At 41.0% G+C, this 15,422-nt stretch overlaps 1 protein-coding gene across 3 annotated transcripts; it reads left to right on the top strand.

Annotated features, from left to right (window-relative positions):
• The first annotated feature begins 320 nt into the window (after window positions 1-320).
• Window positions 321-14,132, top strand: si:ch1073-456m8.1 (leucine-rich repeat flightless-interacting protein 1). 3 transcript variants are annotated; one of them, XM_029683086.2, is made up of 6 exons: window positions 321-582; window positions 2,655-2,729; window positions 5,061-5,099; window positions 5,666-5,827; window positions 8,553-8,636; window positions 10,006-14,132. In XM_029683086.2, the coding sequence occupies exons 1-6, from the start codon at window positions 484-486 to the stop codon at window positions 10,669-10,671; spliced, it is 1,125 nt and encodes a 374-aa protein (XP_029538946.1). In that variant the 5' UTR covers window positions 321-483; the 3' UTR covers window positions 10,672-14,132. The 3 variants fall into 3 exon arrangements, with proteins under 3 accessions (XP_029538946.1, XP_029538947.1, XP_029538945.1); XM_029683085.2 differs by having other exon boundaries at window positions 322-582; window positions 5,058-5,099; XM_029683087.2 differs by lacking the exon at window positions 2,655-2,729 and having other exon boundaries at window positions 5,058-5,099.
• Window positions 14,133-15,422: the final 1,290 nt, after the last annotated feature.

The raw sequence follows: 15,422 nt of genomic DNA, 5'->3' as shown, positions 1-15,422 counted from the left end.
GTTAATGGCTTGTAAGTAAGAATTTCACGGTAAGGTCTACGCTTGTTGTATTCGGCGCATGTGACAAATAAAGTTAGATTTTATAATATGGTCTGAGGAGAAGAATATTGGCAAGCCATGCATATAGCCAATATGCTGTGATAATGTATTAGGCCTACTGCACAAACCTCATTCCTACAGAACTGTTTTGATTAGGTTACTGTTACATGTTCATGTTTGAGCGGTAGATATCGGCTTGCTTTTTGACTGCGAAAGTTATATTGAAAACGTTCAACCCTAAAGGCAACACAGAGACAAACAGGTTCCGCCCACGTTACAGTTTTGTTAACCTTCGCCCACAATCAGGGAGCCAGTTCATTCTGTCGCGATATCTTCATCCACACCACACAAAACATTACTCGGGTGTGTTGACTGCCCTCATTTAATCTAGTTGTTTTAAGAACAGTATTCATATTTTTTTGCGTATCGTAGGCTACTAGAAAAATGCATTCCGGGGCATTGGAAAGAGCTGGGTCACCGAGGAAAAGGACGCTTTCTCGGGGAGTGAGCGAGGATGAGTCACTTCGCAACATTATCAAGGAGGTGAGCGTCGAGAAATCACGTCGTCTTTGTTTAATACGACATTTACATGAGGCATATAGTCTATTTTCTCAATGATCTCTTTTTATTGAGTAATTTGAGATTGTAGCATATCCTACTAACATTTAAATTTAGCCAATTGAAGCTTAGCCTTGGCAACATTACTAGTGGTTACAGTCGAAGATTCATCCTCTTACAGTAAGCCACTGCCTGTTTATATTTCTAGGCGTTTGTTTACTTTGTGGTTTTTAACCCTACTGTGTACCCTACTGCTCATTTTCATTTCGACTCTCATCCCAGTGTTACTGTAGCATATGGTGTTAAATTGAATACGCCTACGTGCACACATAATGTGATTATTGTGGATTGTCCGTTACATATAATAGTTCAATTAAAACGTTTATAAACGATAAATATGGTTTGCAAGAAGAATAATATTCCTCATAATCCTGTTTAGTCTACAAGGACTCATCTGAAATCAGGCTACCTTATGGCACATTGATAAATGCAGACTAGGTCGGTGTACCGGGGCTCGAAATGAGGTAGTCCGGCCCTGATTGTAACCAAACTATGGATATCTGAATAGCCTTATGTTTAGCTTGCTACTTAAACGCCAGAGAAAAATGGTTTATTCTCCTAATCTCTGTCTAGTGTCTACCTCATTAGGGCACATGTAAAAAAACAAGTATGGCTGCTTTCTTACAGCGTGCCTAGAATAGGAACGACACATTGCATGACTAATGTAGTTAGAATTCAGTCATCAGTAGTTCATCATACGTTTCTTTAATTATTTTCTTATTGGTAGACCTACGGTCCATAAGAACTGGACCTAGAGGTTTGCCTAAAATCCATGTTTCTATCCATATGCTGTATGAATATAAATTATGTGTTGACATGTAGCCTAGGCTATTAAACAGTAGCAATAGCCCACTCATTTGATAGAGCATAATTCATGAATCCATCTGTAAAACAATCCTCCCGCATCATTATCTAGCCTTAACCCTAAATATATGTAACTATGTGATAACATGTAGGCTAATTTTCAATAGCAGGACACTCATTCGATTGAACATCACTGGAGACCTCATACCTATCTGTAAAATAAGCATCCGGCATCATATAGCCTGCTCTTCACTTTAGGCTTGGGGATGGTATAGATTTTATTGATGGACCTGCTAAATCATCTTAACATATACCAGCTGACTATTGGATGTAAACAGTTATTCCCACACGCTTTTGTAAACATATACAATCCCGAAATCAGCTGTAACTGTCAATATTGAAACGATTTGAGTGAACCCTGATAAAGAAACAAATGTATGGTGAAATTGCGTCCAGACTCGGTAGACTCCTCTATAATATCGATTCATATTCCTCAAATATGATTAATTCGTTTGTCTCTAGCTCCTGATATCAGTGCATAAAGTCTCCTAAATTAGCCTAGTGTACTAGGGCGGAGCTCGTTTTCCCTGGCTAAACAAGCTGGCTAGCTGAACTATGCTAGTTTGTCCTTCTTTCCAAACTTCATAAATACTGCAGCCTCAACGTCTAAACAACGTTGCTAGTTATACGATCATGTTACTAAGAAACGTGAAAATTATATCTCATTTTATTTTGTTGAATAGTCATGATTGTTTCGAGATATTTGGCATATGACGACGGTGGCGAAGGATATCTGCTAGTTAACGCGGATCGAAGTTCAGTTTTGAGATCAATTAGTGTAAATTACCGGACGTTTCTGACTGGTCTTGGAACTGTGACAACAGGCATCCTCTCCCCGCTTGGCTCGACTGGATATCTAGTGATTTTGCCAACACAGCCAGATATGTACACAGTCTTGTACCCTTAACCTTTTTAAACTGACTACCGTATTTGGTGATTAATTCACATTGTTAGTATTAATGAGCAATGCAGGAATGTCACAATTTAACTGTCACGAGAAAAATAGCAACTCTACAGAGCGCCAATGGCTACAATGATTGATTATTTTACTTCCTGGCATGAAGGGACGTCGGAGCTTCTCCTCGCCACTCTATTATGGCTCTGCCTGAGATGTATTTTTGTTCCTTTGTCAGACGGAGAGTTCGACCAGGCGTCTGACACACAGTGACAGCAGAGGGGGGACCCTCAAGAGGAGAAGTGGGAGTCAGGTATAATGGATGAAGGGCAATTCCATGCTAACAGAATGATGCAGAGACTCAAGTTTTCACATTTAGATGTATGCCAAACAAAAACCATTGATTGCCAAGTTAAACAAACTGTACAAATCTATACAAAAGGGGAACACTAAACATAAATATAAACTCAACATGTCAAGTGTTGGATTCATGAGCTGAAATAAAAGATCCCAGAAATATTCCATGTGCACAAAACGCTTATTTCTCAGAAATTGTGTGCACAAATTTGATTACATCCCTGTTAGTGAGCATTTCTCCTTTGCAAAGATAATCCATCCACCAGACAGGTGTGGCATATCAAGAAGCTGATTTAACAGCATGATCATTACACAGGTGCACCTTGTGCTGGGAACAATAGAAGACCGCTCTAAAATGTGCAGTTTTGTCACACAACACAATGCCACAGATGTCTCAAGTTGAGGGAGCATGCAATTGGCATACTGACTGAAGGAATGCCCATCAAAGTTGTTGTTCAACTTTGCTAGATAATTGAATGTTCATTTCTCAACCATAAGCCCCCTCCAACGTTGTTTTAGACATTTTGTCAGTACGTTCAACCAGCCTCACAACCGCAGACCACGTGTATAGCGTTGTGTGAGGGAGTGGTTTTCTGATGTCAATGTTGAACAGAGTGCCCCATGGTGAAGTTGTGGTTATGGTATAGGCAGGCATAAGCTACCGACAACAAACACAATTGTATTTTATCGATTGTAATACCGTGACAAGATCCTGAGGTCCATTGTCATGCCATTCATCCCCCATCATTTCAGCATGATCATGCACAGCCCCATTTCACTGTATTCCTGTTGTATTCGGAGCACGTGACTAATCAACTTTGATTTGATGTCGCAAGGATCTGTACATGTCCCAGTTCTTCCGTGGCCTGCATACTCACCAGACATGTCACCCATTGAGCATGTTTGGGATGCTCTGGATCGACGTGTACAACAGCGTGGACCAGTTCCCACAAATATTCGGCAACTTCGCACAGACCTTGAAGAGGAGTGGGACAACATTCCACAGGCCACAATCAACAGCCTGATGAACTCTATGCGAAGGAGATGTGTTGCGCTGCATGAGGCAAATAGTGGTCACACCAGATACTGAGGGGTTTTCTGATCCATGCCCCTACCTTTTAAAGCTATCTGTGACCAACTGATGCATATCTGTATTCTCAATCATGTGAAATCCATTACATTAAAGTCTAATTTATTTATTTTAAATTGACTGATTTGGCATGGGTTCTCAGATCCTCAAACAGTTCTACAGCTGCACCATCAAGAGCATCCTAACTGGTTGCATCACTGCCTGGTATGGCAACTGCTCGGCCTCAGATTGCATAGGCACTACAGAGGGTAGTGCGTACGGCCCAGTACATCAATGGGGCCAAGCTTCCTGCCATCCAGGACCTCTATCCAGGCAGTGTCAAGGACCTCTACCAGGCAGTGTCAGAGGAAGTCCCTAAAAATTGTCAAAGACTCCAGCCACCCTAGTCATAGACTGTTCTCTCTGCTACTGTATGGCAAGTGGTACCGGAGCCAAGTCTAGGTCCAAGAGGCTTCTTAACATTTTCTTCCCCCAAGCCATAAGACTAATTTCAACTACTTCTCAACGTCCATGGACCGGTGTCGGTCGGTGCTCATTGGGTGAGTTCGCTGGTTACAGTAAATGGAAAGAGAGGGGCCTCATGGGTAGGTGTCAGTGAGAGGTGACATTAACAGGAGAGTAGTGGTGCCTGGAGAATTTAATTAACATTTTTTAAATGTAACCTTTTATTTAACTAGGCAAGTCAGTTAAGAACAAATTCTTATTTACAATGACGGCCTACCCCAGCCAAACCTGGACGATGCTGGGCCAATTGTGCGCCGTCCTATGGGACTCCCAATCACGGCCGGATGTGATACAGCCTGGAACCGAACCAGTGAATGTAGTGACGTCTCTTGCGCCGAGATACAGTGCCTTAGAACACTGGGTAGCTTTCATTTGACACTAAATTTGATGTGCTCCTATGAACTTCACATGTTGGTGCTCATGGATCCTTTTACATGGAAATGGCCTGAAGTTACTGACATAATTAGGTTTCCGGCCAAAATGCCACCCTATTCCCCATAGGGCTCTAGTCAAAAGTAGTGCACTATATAGGGAATATGGTGCCATTTTGGACACTGGCCTACTATGGTCTGTCATTTAAACATGATTACTTCTGATGCTATCACTGTTATTAAATGTACGGAGTATACTCAAACTTCTCATATATTACTTGTTGATGAGTCTTGTTTACCTTTGTCTTGGTCATTTCAGCAGTCTGTGGAAGATCAGGAACTGATGGAACTCCCTGAGATGGTGATTATCCACACAAGCTGTTTTAATTATGTTTTGCAGGATAACTTTTTCATATTTTAGCAGTATAACCAGTTCTACTGGATGTCAAATTAGACATTCTCACAGCCTGTGCTGCATATTCAAAGGGTGCACACTCTTTATGAAGCTAACACCAAATAGCCTAGAAATATATTAGAAATAACTTTGCTCCAGTTCGATTATGTGTTGTAATGCCAGTAACTCTGTCATATAAAGAAGAAGACAACCCTGGTATGACGCAGATAAGGACGACCATGGGCCAGAAATAGCTATCAGAGCAATGACATCATTATCCAACAGCTGATGAGCAAATCACATGTTAATTAAACCACCGTTGTTGCTAGTGTGATTAGATGAAGCTGCACACTGTCATGCCTAATGTATATTGTTTGTCTGAGATCCAAATGGTACCCTATTCACTTTTGTCAAAAGTAGTACACTATAAAGGGAATAGGATAATTTTTCTCTTAGCCATATGAAGCTGATATGCCTGTGTATACATCAATCAAGCTGCCCACTGATGACTAATGAATACATCTCTCATGCAGAATGACCTGCAGGCGAGCTACGACGATGTGTTGCAGGAGCTGCGTGGGCTGGAGCTGCAGCGGGAGACTCTGTTGTTCCAGGTGGACGTTCTGCAGGACGCCCTGGAGGGGGCCGAGGAGATGCTGGCTGAGGCCCAGAGAGAGGCCAGCCACGCCACCATGGTACACCTAGTCATACACACTAGATCCTCCCCAAATGGCACCCTGTTCCCTACATAGTTTACTACTTTTGACCAGCGCCTATAGTGAGAGTGCACTATATAGTGAATAGGATGCCATTTAGGACGCACTCACTCCTTTCTAGCCATGAATCCGCTAAAGCCACATTCCGAGAGGCTTACGTGTGGGGTCATCGCTCTAAAAATAGCTGAGAAAACAAATTTATTGAGGAATGTTTTTCCTTGCAGTAACTGATATGTGGTTGTCTTTACCAACCTTTAGCAGAATGTATTGACTGTATGTTTCTCTGGATAAATTGCCAAAATGGAATGTACATGTAATATACAGTGCCTTCGGAAAGTATTCAGACCCCTTGTATTTTTCCACATTTTGTTACGTTACAACCTTATTCAAAAATGTATAAAATAGTTTTTTTACTTCATCAATCTACGCACAATACTCCATAATGACAAGGAAAAAGTGTTTTTTTAAATACATTTTTGCTCATTTTATAAAAAACTAAATTATGAAATCACATTTACGTACACTACCATTCACAAGTTTGGGTTCACATAGAAATGTCCTTGTTTTTTAAAGAAAAGCTAAAGAGATCTTCAGTTTCCTGCCAATTTGTCGCATGGAATAGACTTCATTTCTCAGGACAAGAATAGACTGACGAGTTTCAGAAGAAAGTTATTTGTTTCTGACCATTTTGACTCTGTAATCGAACCCACAAATGCTGATGCTCCAGATACTCAACTAGTCTAAAGAAGGCCAGTTTTATTGCTTCTTTAATCAGAACAACAGTTTTCAGCTGTGCTAACATAATTGCAAAAGGTTTTTCTAATGATCAATTAGCCTTTTAAAATGACTTGGATTAGCTAACACAACGTGCCATTGGAACACAGGAGTGATGGTTGCTGATAATGGGCCTCCAAATGCCTATGTAGATATTCCGTTAAAAATCAGCCATTTCCAGCTACAGTGGTAATTTCTAACATTAACAATGTCTACACTGTACTTCTGATGAATTTCATGTTATTTTAATGAACAAAAAATGTGCTTTTCCTTAAAAAACAAGGTATTTCTAAGTGAACCCAAACTTTTTAACGGTAGTTTAAGTATTCAGACCCTTTACTCAGTACTTTGTTGAAGCACCTTTTTGCGGCCATTACAGGCTAAAGTCTTCTTGGGTATGATGTCACAAGCTTGGCACACCTGTATTTGAGGAGTTTCTCCCATTCTTCTCTGCAGATCCTCATAAGCGTTGCCAGGTTGGATGAGGAGTGTTGCTGCACAGCTATTTTTAGGTCTCTACAAGATGTTCGATCGGGTTCAAGTCCGGGGTCTGGCTGGGCCACTCAAGGACATTCAGAGACTTGTCCCAAAGCCACTCCTGTGTTATCCTGGCTAGGTGCTCAGGGTCGTTGTCCTGTTGGAATGTGAACCTTTGCCCCAGTCTGAGGTCCTGAACCAGGTTTTCATCAAGGATCTCTCTGTACTTTTGCCCCGTTCACCTTTCCCTCGATCCTGACTAGTCTCCCAGTCCCTGCCGCTGAAAAATATCCCCACAGCATGATGCTGCCACCTCCATGCTTCACCGTATGGATGGTGCCAGGTTTCCTCCAGACGTGACGCTTGGCATTCAGGCCATAGAGTTCAATCTTGGTTTCATCAGACCAGAGAATCTTGTTTCTCATTGTCTGAGAGTCTTTAGGTGCCTTTGTTAAACTCCAAGCAGGCTGTCATGTGCCTTTTACTGAAGAGTGGCTTCCATCTGGCCACTCTACCATAAAGGCCTGATTGGTGGAGTGCTGCAAAAATGGTTGTTCTTCTGAAAGGTTCTCCCATCTCCACAGAGGAACTCTAGAGCTCTGTCAGAGTGACCATCAGGTTCTTGGTTACATCCCTGACTAAGGCCCTTCTCCCCCGATTGCTCAGTTTGGCCAGGCGGCCAGCTCTAGGTTAGAGTCTTGGTGGTTCCAAACTTCTACCATTTAAGAATGATAGAGGCCACTGTGTTCTTGGGGACCTTCAAAGCAGCAAACATTTTTTGGTACCCTTCCCCAGATCTGTGCCTCGACACAATCCTGACTCTGAGTTCTACGGAACAATCCTTTCGACCTCCTGGCTTGTTTTTCTTTTCTCTGACAAGCACTGTCAACTGTGGGACCTTATATATAGACAGGTGTGTGCCTTTCCAAATCATGTCCAATCAATTTAATTTACCACAGGTGGACTCCAATCAAGTTGTAGAAACATCTCAAGAATGATCAATGGAAACAGGATGTACCTCGCCTCAATTTCAAATCTCATAGCTAAGGGTCTGAATACTTATGTAAATCAGGTATTTCTGTTTTTTATTTGTAATTAAATTTAAGAAATTTGAAGAAAAACCTGTTTTTTTTATTTGTCATTATGGGGTATTGTGTGTAGATTGCCTAGGGTTTGTATTTATATAATACATTTTAGAATAAGGCTGTAACAACAAAGTGAGGAAAAAGTCAAGGGGTCTGAATACTTTCCGAAGGCACTGTACATGTAAAAAGGTCCTCGTGGAGCAACACAATGCTCCAGTAGGAATGTCCAATTTCCTGTGACCCAACTGTGGGTCCCAACCCACCATTTTAAGAACAACTGCTCTAAAACACTTCACTACCCTCTGCTGAATTGATCTAAAGGGTCATAAATGGACTAACGCTGCTAATGTGTCTCTCTGCACTTGTAGGAGGTGGAGCGAGAGAGAGAGGCGAAGAGGAAGTTGGAGGACATTGTCAGTTCTCTGATGCAGGAGGTGGAGAGGCTAAAAGAGGTAATGGGGGATGAGGAGGATGGGCTTACATAATCATAGAAAGAGAGACACAAGTACAGCAGGCTTCCTGGTTTTGGGCATAAAGAGTGACTAATGGCTTGTTGCTGCATGCCAGCTCTGGTTAGTTGCGTAACTCTTTCGTTTGTCAGGGGAGTGTTCTCTTGTTCTTTCAGCTCAACTGTGCTTTGCTGAACTTGACAGAATGAAGTGTTTCAGCTGCTGGGAAATTCCAGCCTGGGCGACAACCTCCCACCATACCTGTTATTCTCACTCTGTGTGTGTGTGTGTGTGTGTGTGTGTGTGTGTGTGCATGCACATTATCATTCCTAAAGTAGGGCAATTTTAAATGATTGACAGATATTTGTTCTGGCCCAAAGCCTATAAAATTAGATGTTTGATAAAGTTATACTTGCTATGTGTTGACTAGAGTCCCGTGGAGTACATTTTGTACTCTAATCTAAAGAGAGCAGCACACAGCACAATATAAGATGGACAAATTTCCCACCGGGTTCAACCCGCATCCTTATCACAGTCCATTTATCTGCTACTGAGGCTTGAGGCAGATTAGAAGGGAGTTGCCTGTTTGCAATTTAAAGCCCTAAGAAGAGCTCAACAATTATATCCTAGCTGCCTCTATATTCTATATCCTCCTCACTTTAAGAAACCTCAGTAGATTTTCAAACAAAAACATTTTTGCATTGACTGAGAGACCTTGGTTGTAATAATTTGGTCATCTGATCATCAGCATGGACTTGTGGTTGGGTAATTCCAGTGTGACCGAAGGTTGTGTGTGTCTGGTCAAATGGCCTTGGCCTTGTACCCAGTGCTTGCTCTGCAGTAGGATGCCCCGTCCCCTGTCCAATTACTGACAGACATGCAGATGCTGCCTGTTTCCTATTGCAATCAGGAAACGGTAACGTGACAATTGGCCTGGCTAATTTCCCAGCCAATGCCTCAAGCCATGAAAATCAAGCTATGAATATATTGATACAGTATAGCACAAGATGTACCAGAGACAAGGCTTTACAATTAATTTGACAGAGATTTGGACTCATATTTGTAATAGTAGCAGCATTATATGACTGTACTTGTTGAATCTGGTTTTCATATCACCCACCTCTAGCCTTGACATTTTATATCTGGTTGTACAGTATGAAAATCAAAATGTAAATGTTCTTCCTGTTTCCCTGCTGTACTTAGGTCTGTACAGGTGTGTGCCCCAAATGGCACCCTATTCCCTATATATTGCACTACTTTTGACGAGAGCCAGGTCAAAGGTAGTACACCATATATGGAATAGGGTGCCATTTGGGACACAACTCTGATGTGAACATTATTAATATAGCTGTTGTATCATACTGTTCCACAGGAGAGGAACACCATATCAGCAGTCCCAGTGTACACACTTGTCAAGGAGCAGGAGAGGGAAGATGAGATGGCTAGACAACAAGCCCAAGAGATGAAAATCAATAAGGGAGCACAGGAACAAATCAGGGATGCACCAAGGGATGAGGACAGTTCTCGCCAAGATGCACCTCTCTCTATTATCCGATTGGACAGTGAGGGCCCCGGGCCCAACAACGGGCTATCATCTGAGACCAGCACTGGGGGGCTGCTCGCTTCCTTCTTCAAAAAGGGGAGGGGGGAGCAGCCTTCTGACAGTCTGACCCGGCCCTCTCCTCTCCACGTTGCCCGGCTGGTGTCCTCTGAGGACGTAGCAGATGGGGCACAGGACAGCTTCACCAAGTTCACAAAGATGGTCAACAAGACCTTTGGGCCGTTGGCACTCGGTAGCCAGACCCCCGGGAGCAATCAGGAGGAGAACGGGCGTGACCTCTCCCCCGACAGGAACAATGACACAGACAGCATCAGCGCCTACGAAGATGCCTGCGCTGACATGCCCGAGCTGGAAGAGGGTGACGGGCCAAGGCTGCCCCATGATGAAGGCTCCCCAGTAGATGATGAGGGAGATCTGTCGAATGGCAACGAACCCAAAAGCATCAAAAACCCCAATGAATCTTGCATTCTGTCGTAAGAGCTGCAGAACTGTTGTGCTACGAAGGATCAAATCTTCTCTGAGATCACTGCTCTCGCTCTGTCCGCCTCTTGATAATATATGCCATTTAGCAGACGCTTTTATCCGAAGAGACTTACGTGCATCCATTTTTTTATTACGTCTTATGTTCTTGGACCTGTACTCTCCATTTACACATATAGAAGGGTAGAGTCAATCTTGGGAGTTGTCTTAATGCTACCAGGCAGCGTGGAATTCCAGTCATGTCTACAGACTACTCTAAAGCCAATCTCTCTCCCTCCGCATGTTTGGCACGACTTGCAAGGTTGCACTTACGTGTTTTTTGTGTGTTTTTTTTCGCCCCCCTGCTGTTCGGCACAAAAGGCAAATGACCTCTCTCTGTTTCTTAGTGACTGATAATCACACCAGACTGTTTGCGTACACTGAACTATCAGATATGTCAGACCTCTTGCATTCTAAACAGGCAAACTATGTGATCCGTAGATTAAGACGATTATAGTTGTTTTTATGCTCTTAAGTTTAGACGCTGGCAAGATTGTAATCACAATAGCAGGCAGCCAAGGAGCTAGCTACTATATATTTGAATAATTCCATTTATGGGTATAAAACCATAATGTTTTCACTGCCTCACTGGCCTTCACAGGGACATTTCATTTGATCTTCAAGAAGGATTTGGTGCCTTTCCTGGCTCACCTTAATGCATTTTATGAATATGGAAGATTAACTTGAAAGATGTAATACATTTACTGAATTTAATCTAGCTTTAGTACGATATTAGCATGATTGAAAAAGTAACGACATTCCATTTAATAGTAAAACTTTAAGGATACCTGATAATGTATATGTACAGTAACAGTACTGCATGCTACTTGTCAGGTCATGTTTGCACAGTCGCAGTGAAACTACTGAATTGGTAGACCTTACATGTTATTTTGTATCTGGCATTGCTGGACAATGTACCCTTTGTTTTTCTTCTCTCTACCCATAACCATTAACATAAAATCTGAGGATACTCTTTTGACTTGGAAAGAGTTACATAAACATTGCTACCTATTAATCTTTTTAGGAGATTTTTGCATAGTCCCAAAGGCACATTATTCCCTTTTTAGTGCATTACTTTTGACCAGGGCAATATAAAGGGAATAGGGTGTAATTTGGGACGCATACTTTATCAACATTCCTGTCCGTTTGACACTAGCGAGGTCAAATGGAATTGATCTGTTTTCCAACCCTTACCTTGTTGAACATTTTCAACAGATACTGCGTTTGTAATGAACTTGGGGGCAAATCTTACAATGCCTTCAACACTAGGTTTTGTGTGTTAGATTTTGTGTATCTCAAGTCAGAATGCAGCTCTTGGTAGTAGGGGTTAAATGGATGTCAAGTTCGAAAGCACACTGAAACACACTGAAATAATTCCTAACTTTGATACTTGTGATGTGTTTTCTATTCTGTTTCTATTGCCTGAATTTCTGTTTTCTGCGGGAGATAGTCTTCAGGAAGTATTCACACACCTTGACCATTTCCACATTTGTTGTTACAAAGTGGAATGGATTTAATTGTCATTTGTGTTAACGATCTATACAAAATACTCTGTCAAAGTGGGGAAAAAAATCAAATAACATTGTATTACTGGAAAATAAAACACTAAAATATCTCATTTGCATAAGTATTCAACCCCCTGAGTCAATACATGTTAGAATCACCTTTTGGCAGCAATTACAGCTGTGAGTTTCTGGGTAAGCCTCTAAGAGATTTGCACACTTGGATTGTACAATACTTGCACATTATTCTTCAAACTCTGTCAAGTTGGTTATTGATCATTGCTGTACAGCCATTTGAGTCTTGCCATTTTCAAGTCTTGCCATAGACTTTCAAGACGATTTAAGTCAAAACTGTAACAAAGCCACTCAGGAACATTCAATGTTGTTTTGTTAAGCAATTCCCATGTATATTTGGCCTTGTGTTTTAGGTAATTGTCCTGCTGAAAGGTGAATTTGCCTCCGTGTCTGTTGGAAAGCAGACTGAACCAAGTTTTCCTGGAGGATTTTGCCTGTGCTTAGCTCTATTCCTAGTTTATTCTGTACAGGCTACCTTCTTTCCACTTTGTCATTTATATTAGTATTGTGGAGTAACTACAATGTTGTTGATCCATCCTCAGTTATCTCTATTCACAGCCATTAAACTCTGTCACTGTTTTAAAATCACCTTTGGCCTCATGGTGAAATCCCTGAGCAGGTTCCTTACTATCCTTAAAGAAGGGCGGACTGTACTTGTAGTGACTGGGTGTATTGATACACCATCCAAAGTGTAATAACTGCACCATGATCAAAGGGATATTCAATGTCTGCTTTTTTTACCCATCTACCAATAGGTGCCCTTTGCGAACCATTGGAAAACCTCCCTGGTCTTTGTGGTTGAATCTGTGCTTCAAATGAATTGCTTGACTGAGCAACCTTACAATTATCTGTATGTGTGGGGTACAGAAATCAAATCAAAGTTTATTTGTCATGTGCGCTGAATACAACAGGTGTAGACCTTACAGTGAAATGCTTACTTACAGGCTCTAACCAATAGTGCAAAAAAGGTATTAGGTGAACAATGGGTAGGTCAAGAAATAAAATAACAGTAAAAAGACAGACTATATACAGTAGGGAGGCTACATACAGGCACCGGTTAGTCAGGCTAATTGAGGTAGAATGTACATGTAGATATGGTTAAAGTAGCTCTCGGAGATGGGGTAGTCATGTTGAACACTATTGCAAGTCCATGCAACTTATTATCTGACTTGTTAAGCACATTTTTACTCCTGAACCTATTTAGGCTTTGCAATAACGAAAGGGTTGAATACTTATTGACTTGACATTTCAGCTTTTGATTTTCAAATCATTTGTATAAATGTATTAAAACATAACATCAATTTGGAATTATGGGGTATTGTGTGTAGATCTGTGACACAATCTCAATTTAATCCATTTTAAATTCAGGCTGTAACACAACAAAATGTGGAAGAAATTTGAGGGGTATGAATACTTTCTGAAGGCACAATATGTACTTTACTCGGGAGGTTTCTAAATGTGCAATACTACCTGTTATGTTGGTGAATGGTTATGTGTCTTATCTAATGCTCCTTGATGTCACAATTTATCTTGAACATTTAGGTATTTTTTTCTGAATGCAACTGTTTGATATAAAAGTTGTTTTTCAGCTGAGTCTTGGCACAAAGTGTGTGTTATTTCAGCATGCCTCTGCTAATGTAAATTTGCACTAGTTTTGTGATTTGCACTTCCAAACAGGGTTTGCTGCATCATATTATGTTCTAAAATGGCAACAAAAAAATATGGGAAAAACATGTTCCTGATTGGTAATGCTTATGCTTTATCATATTTTCACCAAATAGTTAAAGTATGTATTTTTTGAATGAATTCTATTCTTTTAAAGAATAAATATTTTGTACAGTGCCATGTGTTTTTATTTCAGCTTACATTGTTTTCTGTTATGTTAAATAATGATTTATTATCAAACTGCACATGAACAGAACATACAAACAAGTAAAGGATTCAATAAGAAAGTCGCTTAATTCGTAAACATACAAGACATTTGGACTGCAGTACAGGATATTATTTATGGGCCAATGCACATTGTGATAAAAAGCTTGTTAAAACAAGACTTGAAATGAAATCCAGTGGGCATATAGTGCTTTTTATAATTGTATATTGAAACACCATGAGAAAATTATATAGGCTATTTTGTGTTTATAAAACATAATACACAGAAACAGCGGATTATATGAAACTTTACAACCGTAATATTTGCAGGGAGCCATGTGTCTGTGGTAAAACATGCCTTGTCATGGACGGAAACATAACAAGCAGTTGGCAGATTGGATAAAGGACGTTGATTTCGTCAAACCACAAGAAATTAGCTTTTCATTGTCTTAGTTCCTCTGTTTTACCACCCCACTATTTTGTCAACCATCACCCATGAACAGTCTGTAGCCTTGCAGTTAACTGTGCATGGTTCTATACATTCTATTTCTAAATGCAACATAAAACTTTCCTGTAGTATAGGCCAACTATGAACACCTTAGTATTGCACATTTAGTAAAGGAGATGTGGTCAAAACAATATCCTTGACATGTTATGTCACATCCTCTTAGGGACTACATAATATTGTTGAGAGACTCGGAAACTAAAGCAGAGCTGATAATAGAATAAATGTCCCACGAAGATAAAAGAGGCATATAAGCTTAAAGATCTGGTAAAAGCTCATTAATATGCAGCCATAGGAGGGACTGCTGGGAGTTTTGACCAAGTGTTCTCGGAGAAACGATCGGTATGCTTAGTGCAAACACAAATTTGGCCTCTGCCTCTTTCTTAATCCCTTTGTCCCAGTGTGACCACAACGCTTGAAAGACCGATGTGATGTCACTTCCTTTTTGAGTGTCCTCAGATTGACAGCATTTGCCAAGAACTTCATAACCCCACACTATGACATGTGTTCCATTGGCCTTCTATTTGTAGCCTACTGGGAGAACTGCTGAACTGCTGAGTGTAAAAATATTTTTTGAAAGTACTCATTTGTCTGTCTTTGAGCATGGAGTGGCTGGTCACCCCTTCTTTTCCGACCCGTACAAGGTCACTTCCACCCTTCCCACAGCTGCACGTGTACCCGTTCACTTACTTCACCCCCAACAGTCAAAGCGTTATGACACTGCACCAAACCATTCCCTGGTATAAATAGCTCACACT

This window comes from Oncorhynchus nerka, linkage group LG15, assembly GCF_034236695.1.
Source record: "Oncorhynchus nerka isolate Pitt River linkage group LG15, Oner_Uvic_2.0, whole genome shotgun sequence".
Taxonomy (NCBI): Eukaryota; Metazoa; Chordata; class Actinopteri; order Salmoniformes; family Salmonidae; genus Oncorhynchus; species Oncorhynchus nerka.
The sequence above is the reverse complement of the archived record's forward strand: the minus strand, read 5'-3'. Positions and strand labels throughout refer to the sequence as shown.

Excerpts from the sequence above, each read along its gene's own strand:
- si:ch1073-456m8.1 (XM_029683085.2), top strand. The coding sequence starts at position 484 with ATGCATTCCGGGGCATTGGAAAGAGCTGGGTCACCGAGGAAAAGGACG. Across the intron at positions 2,730-5,057 it reads AGAGGAGAAGTGGGAGTCAG|CAGTCTGTGGAAGATCAGGA; the intron begins GTATAATGGATG and ends TGGTCATTTCAG. Across the intron at positions 5,828-8,552 it reads AGGCCAGCCACGCCACCATG|GAGGTGGAGCGAGAGAGAGA; the intron begins GTACACCTAGTC and ends CTGCACTTGTAG.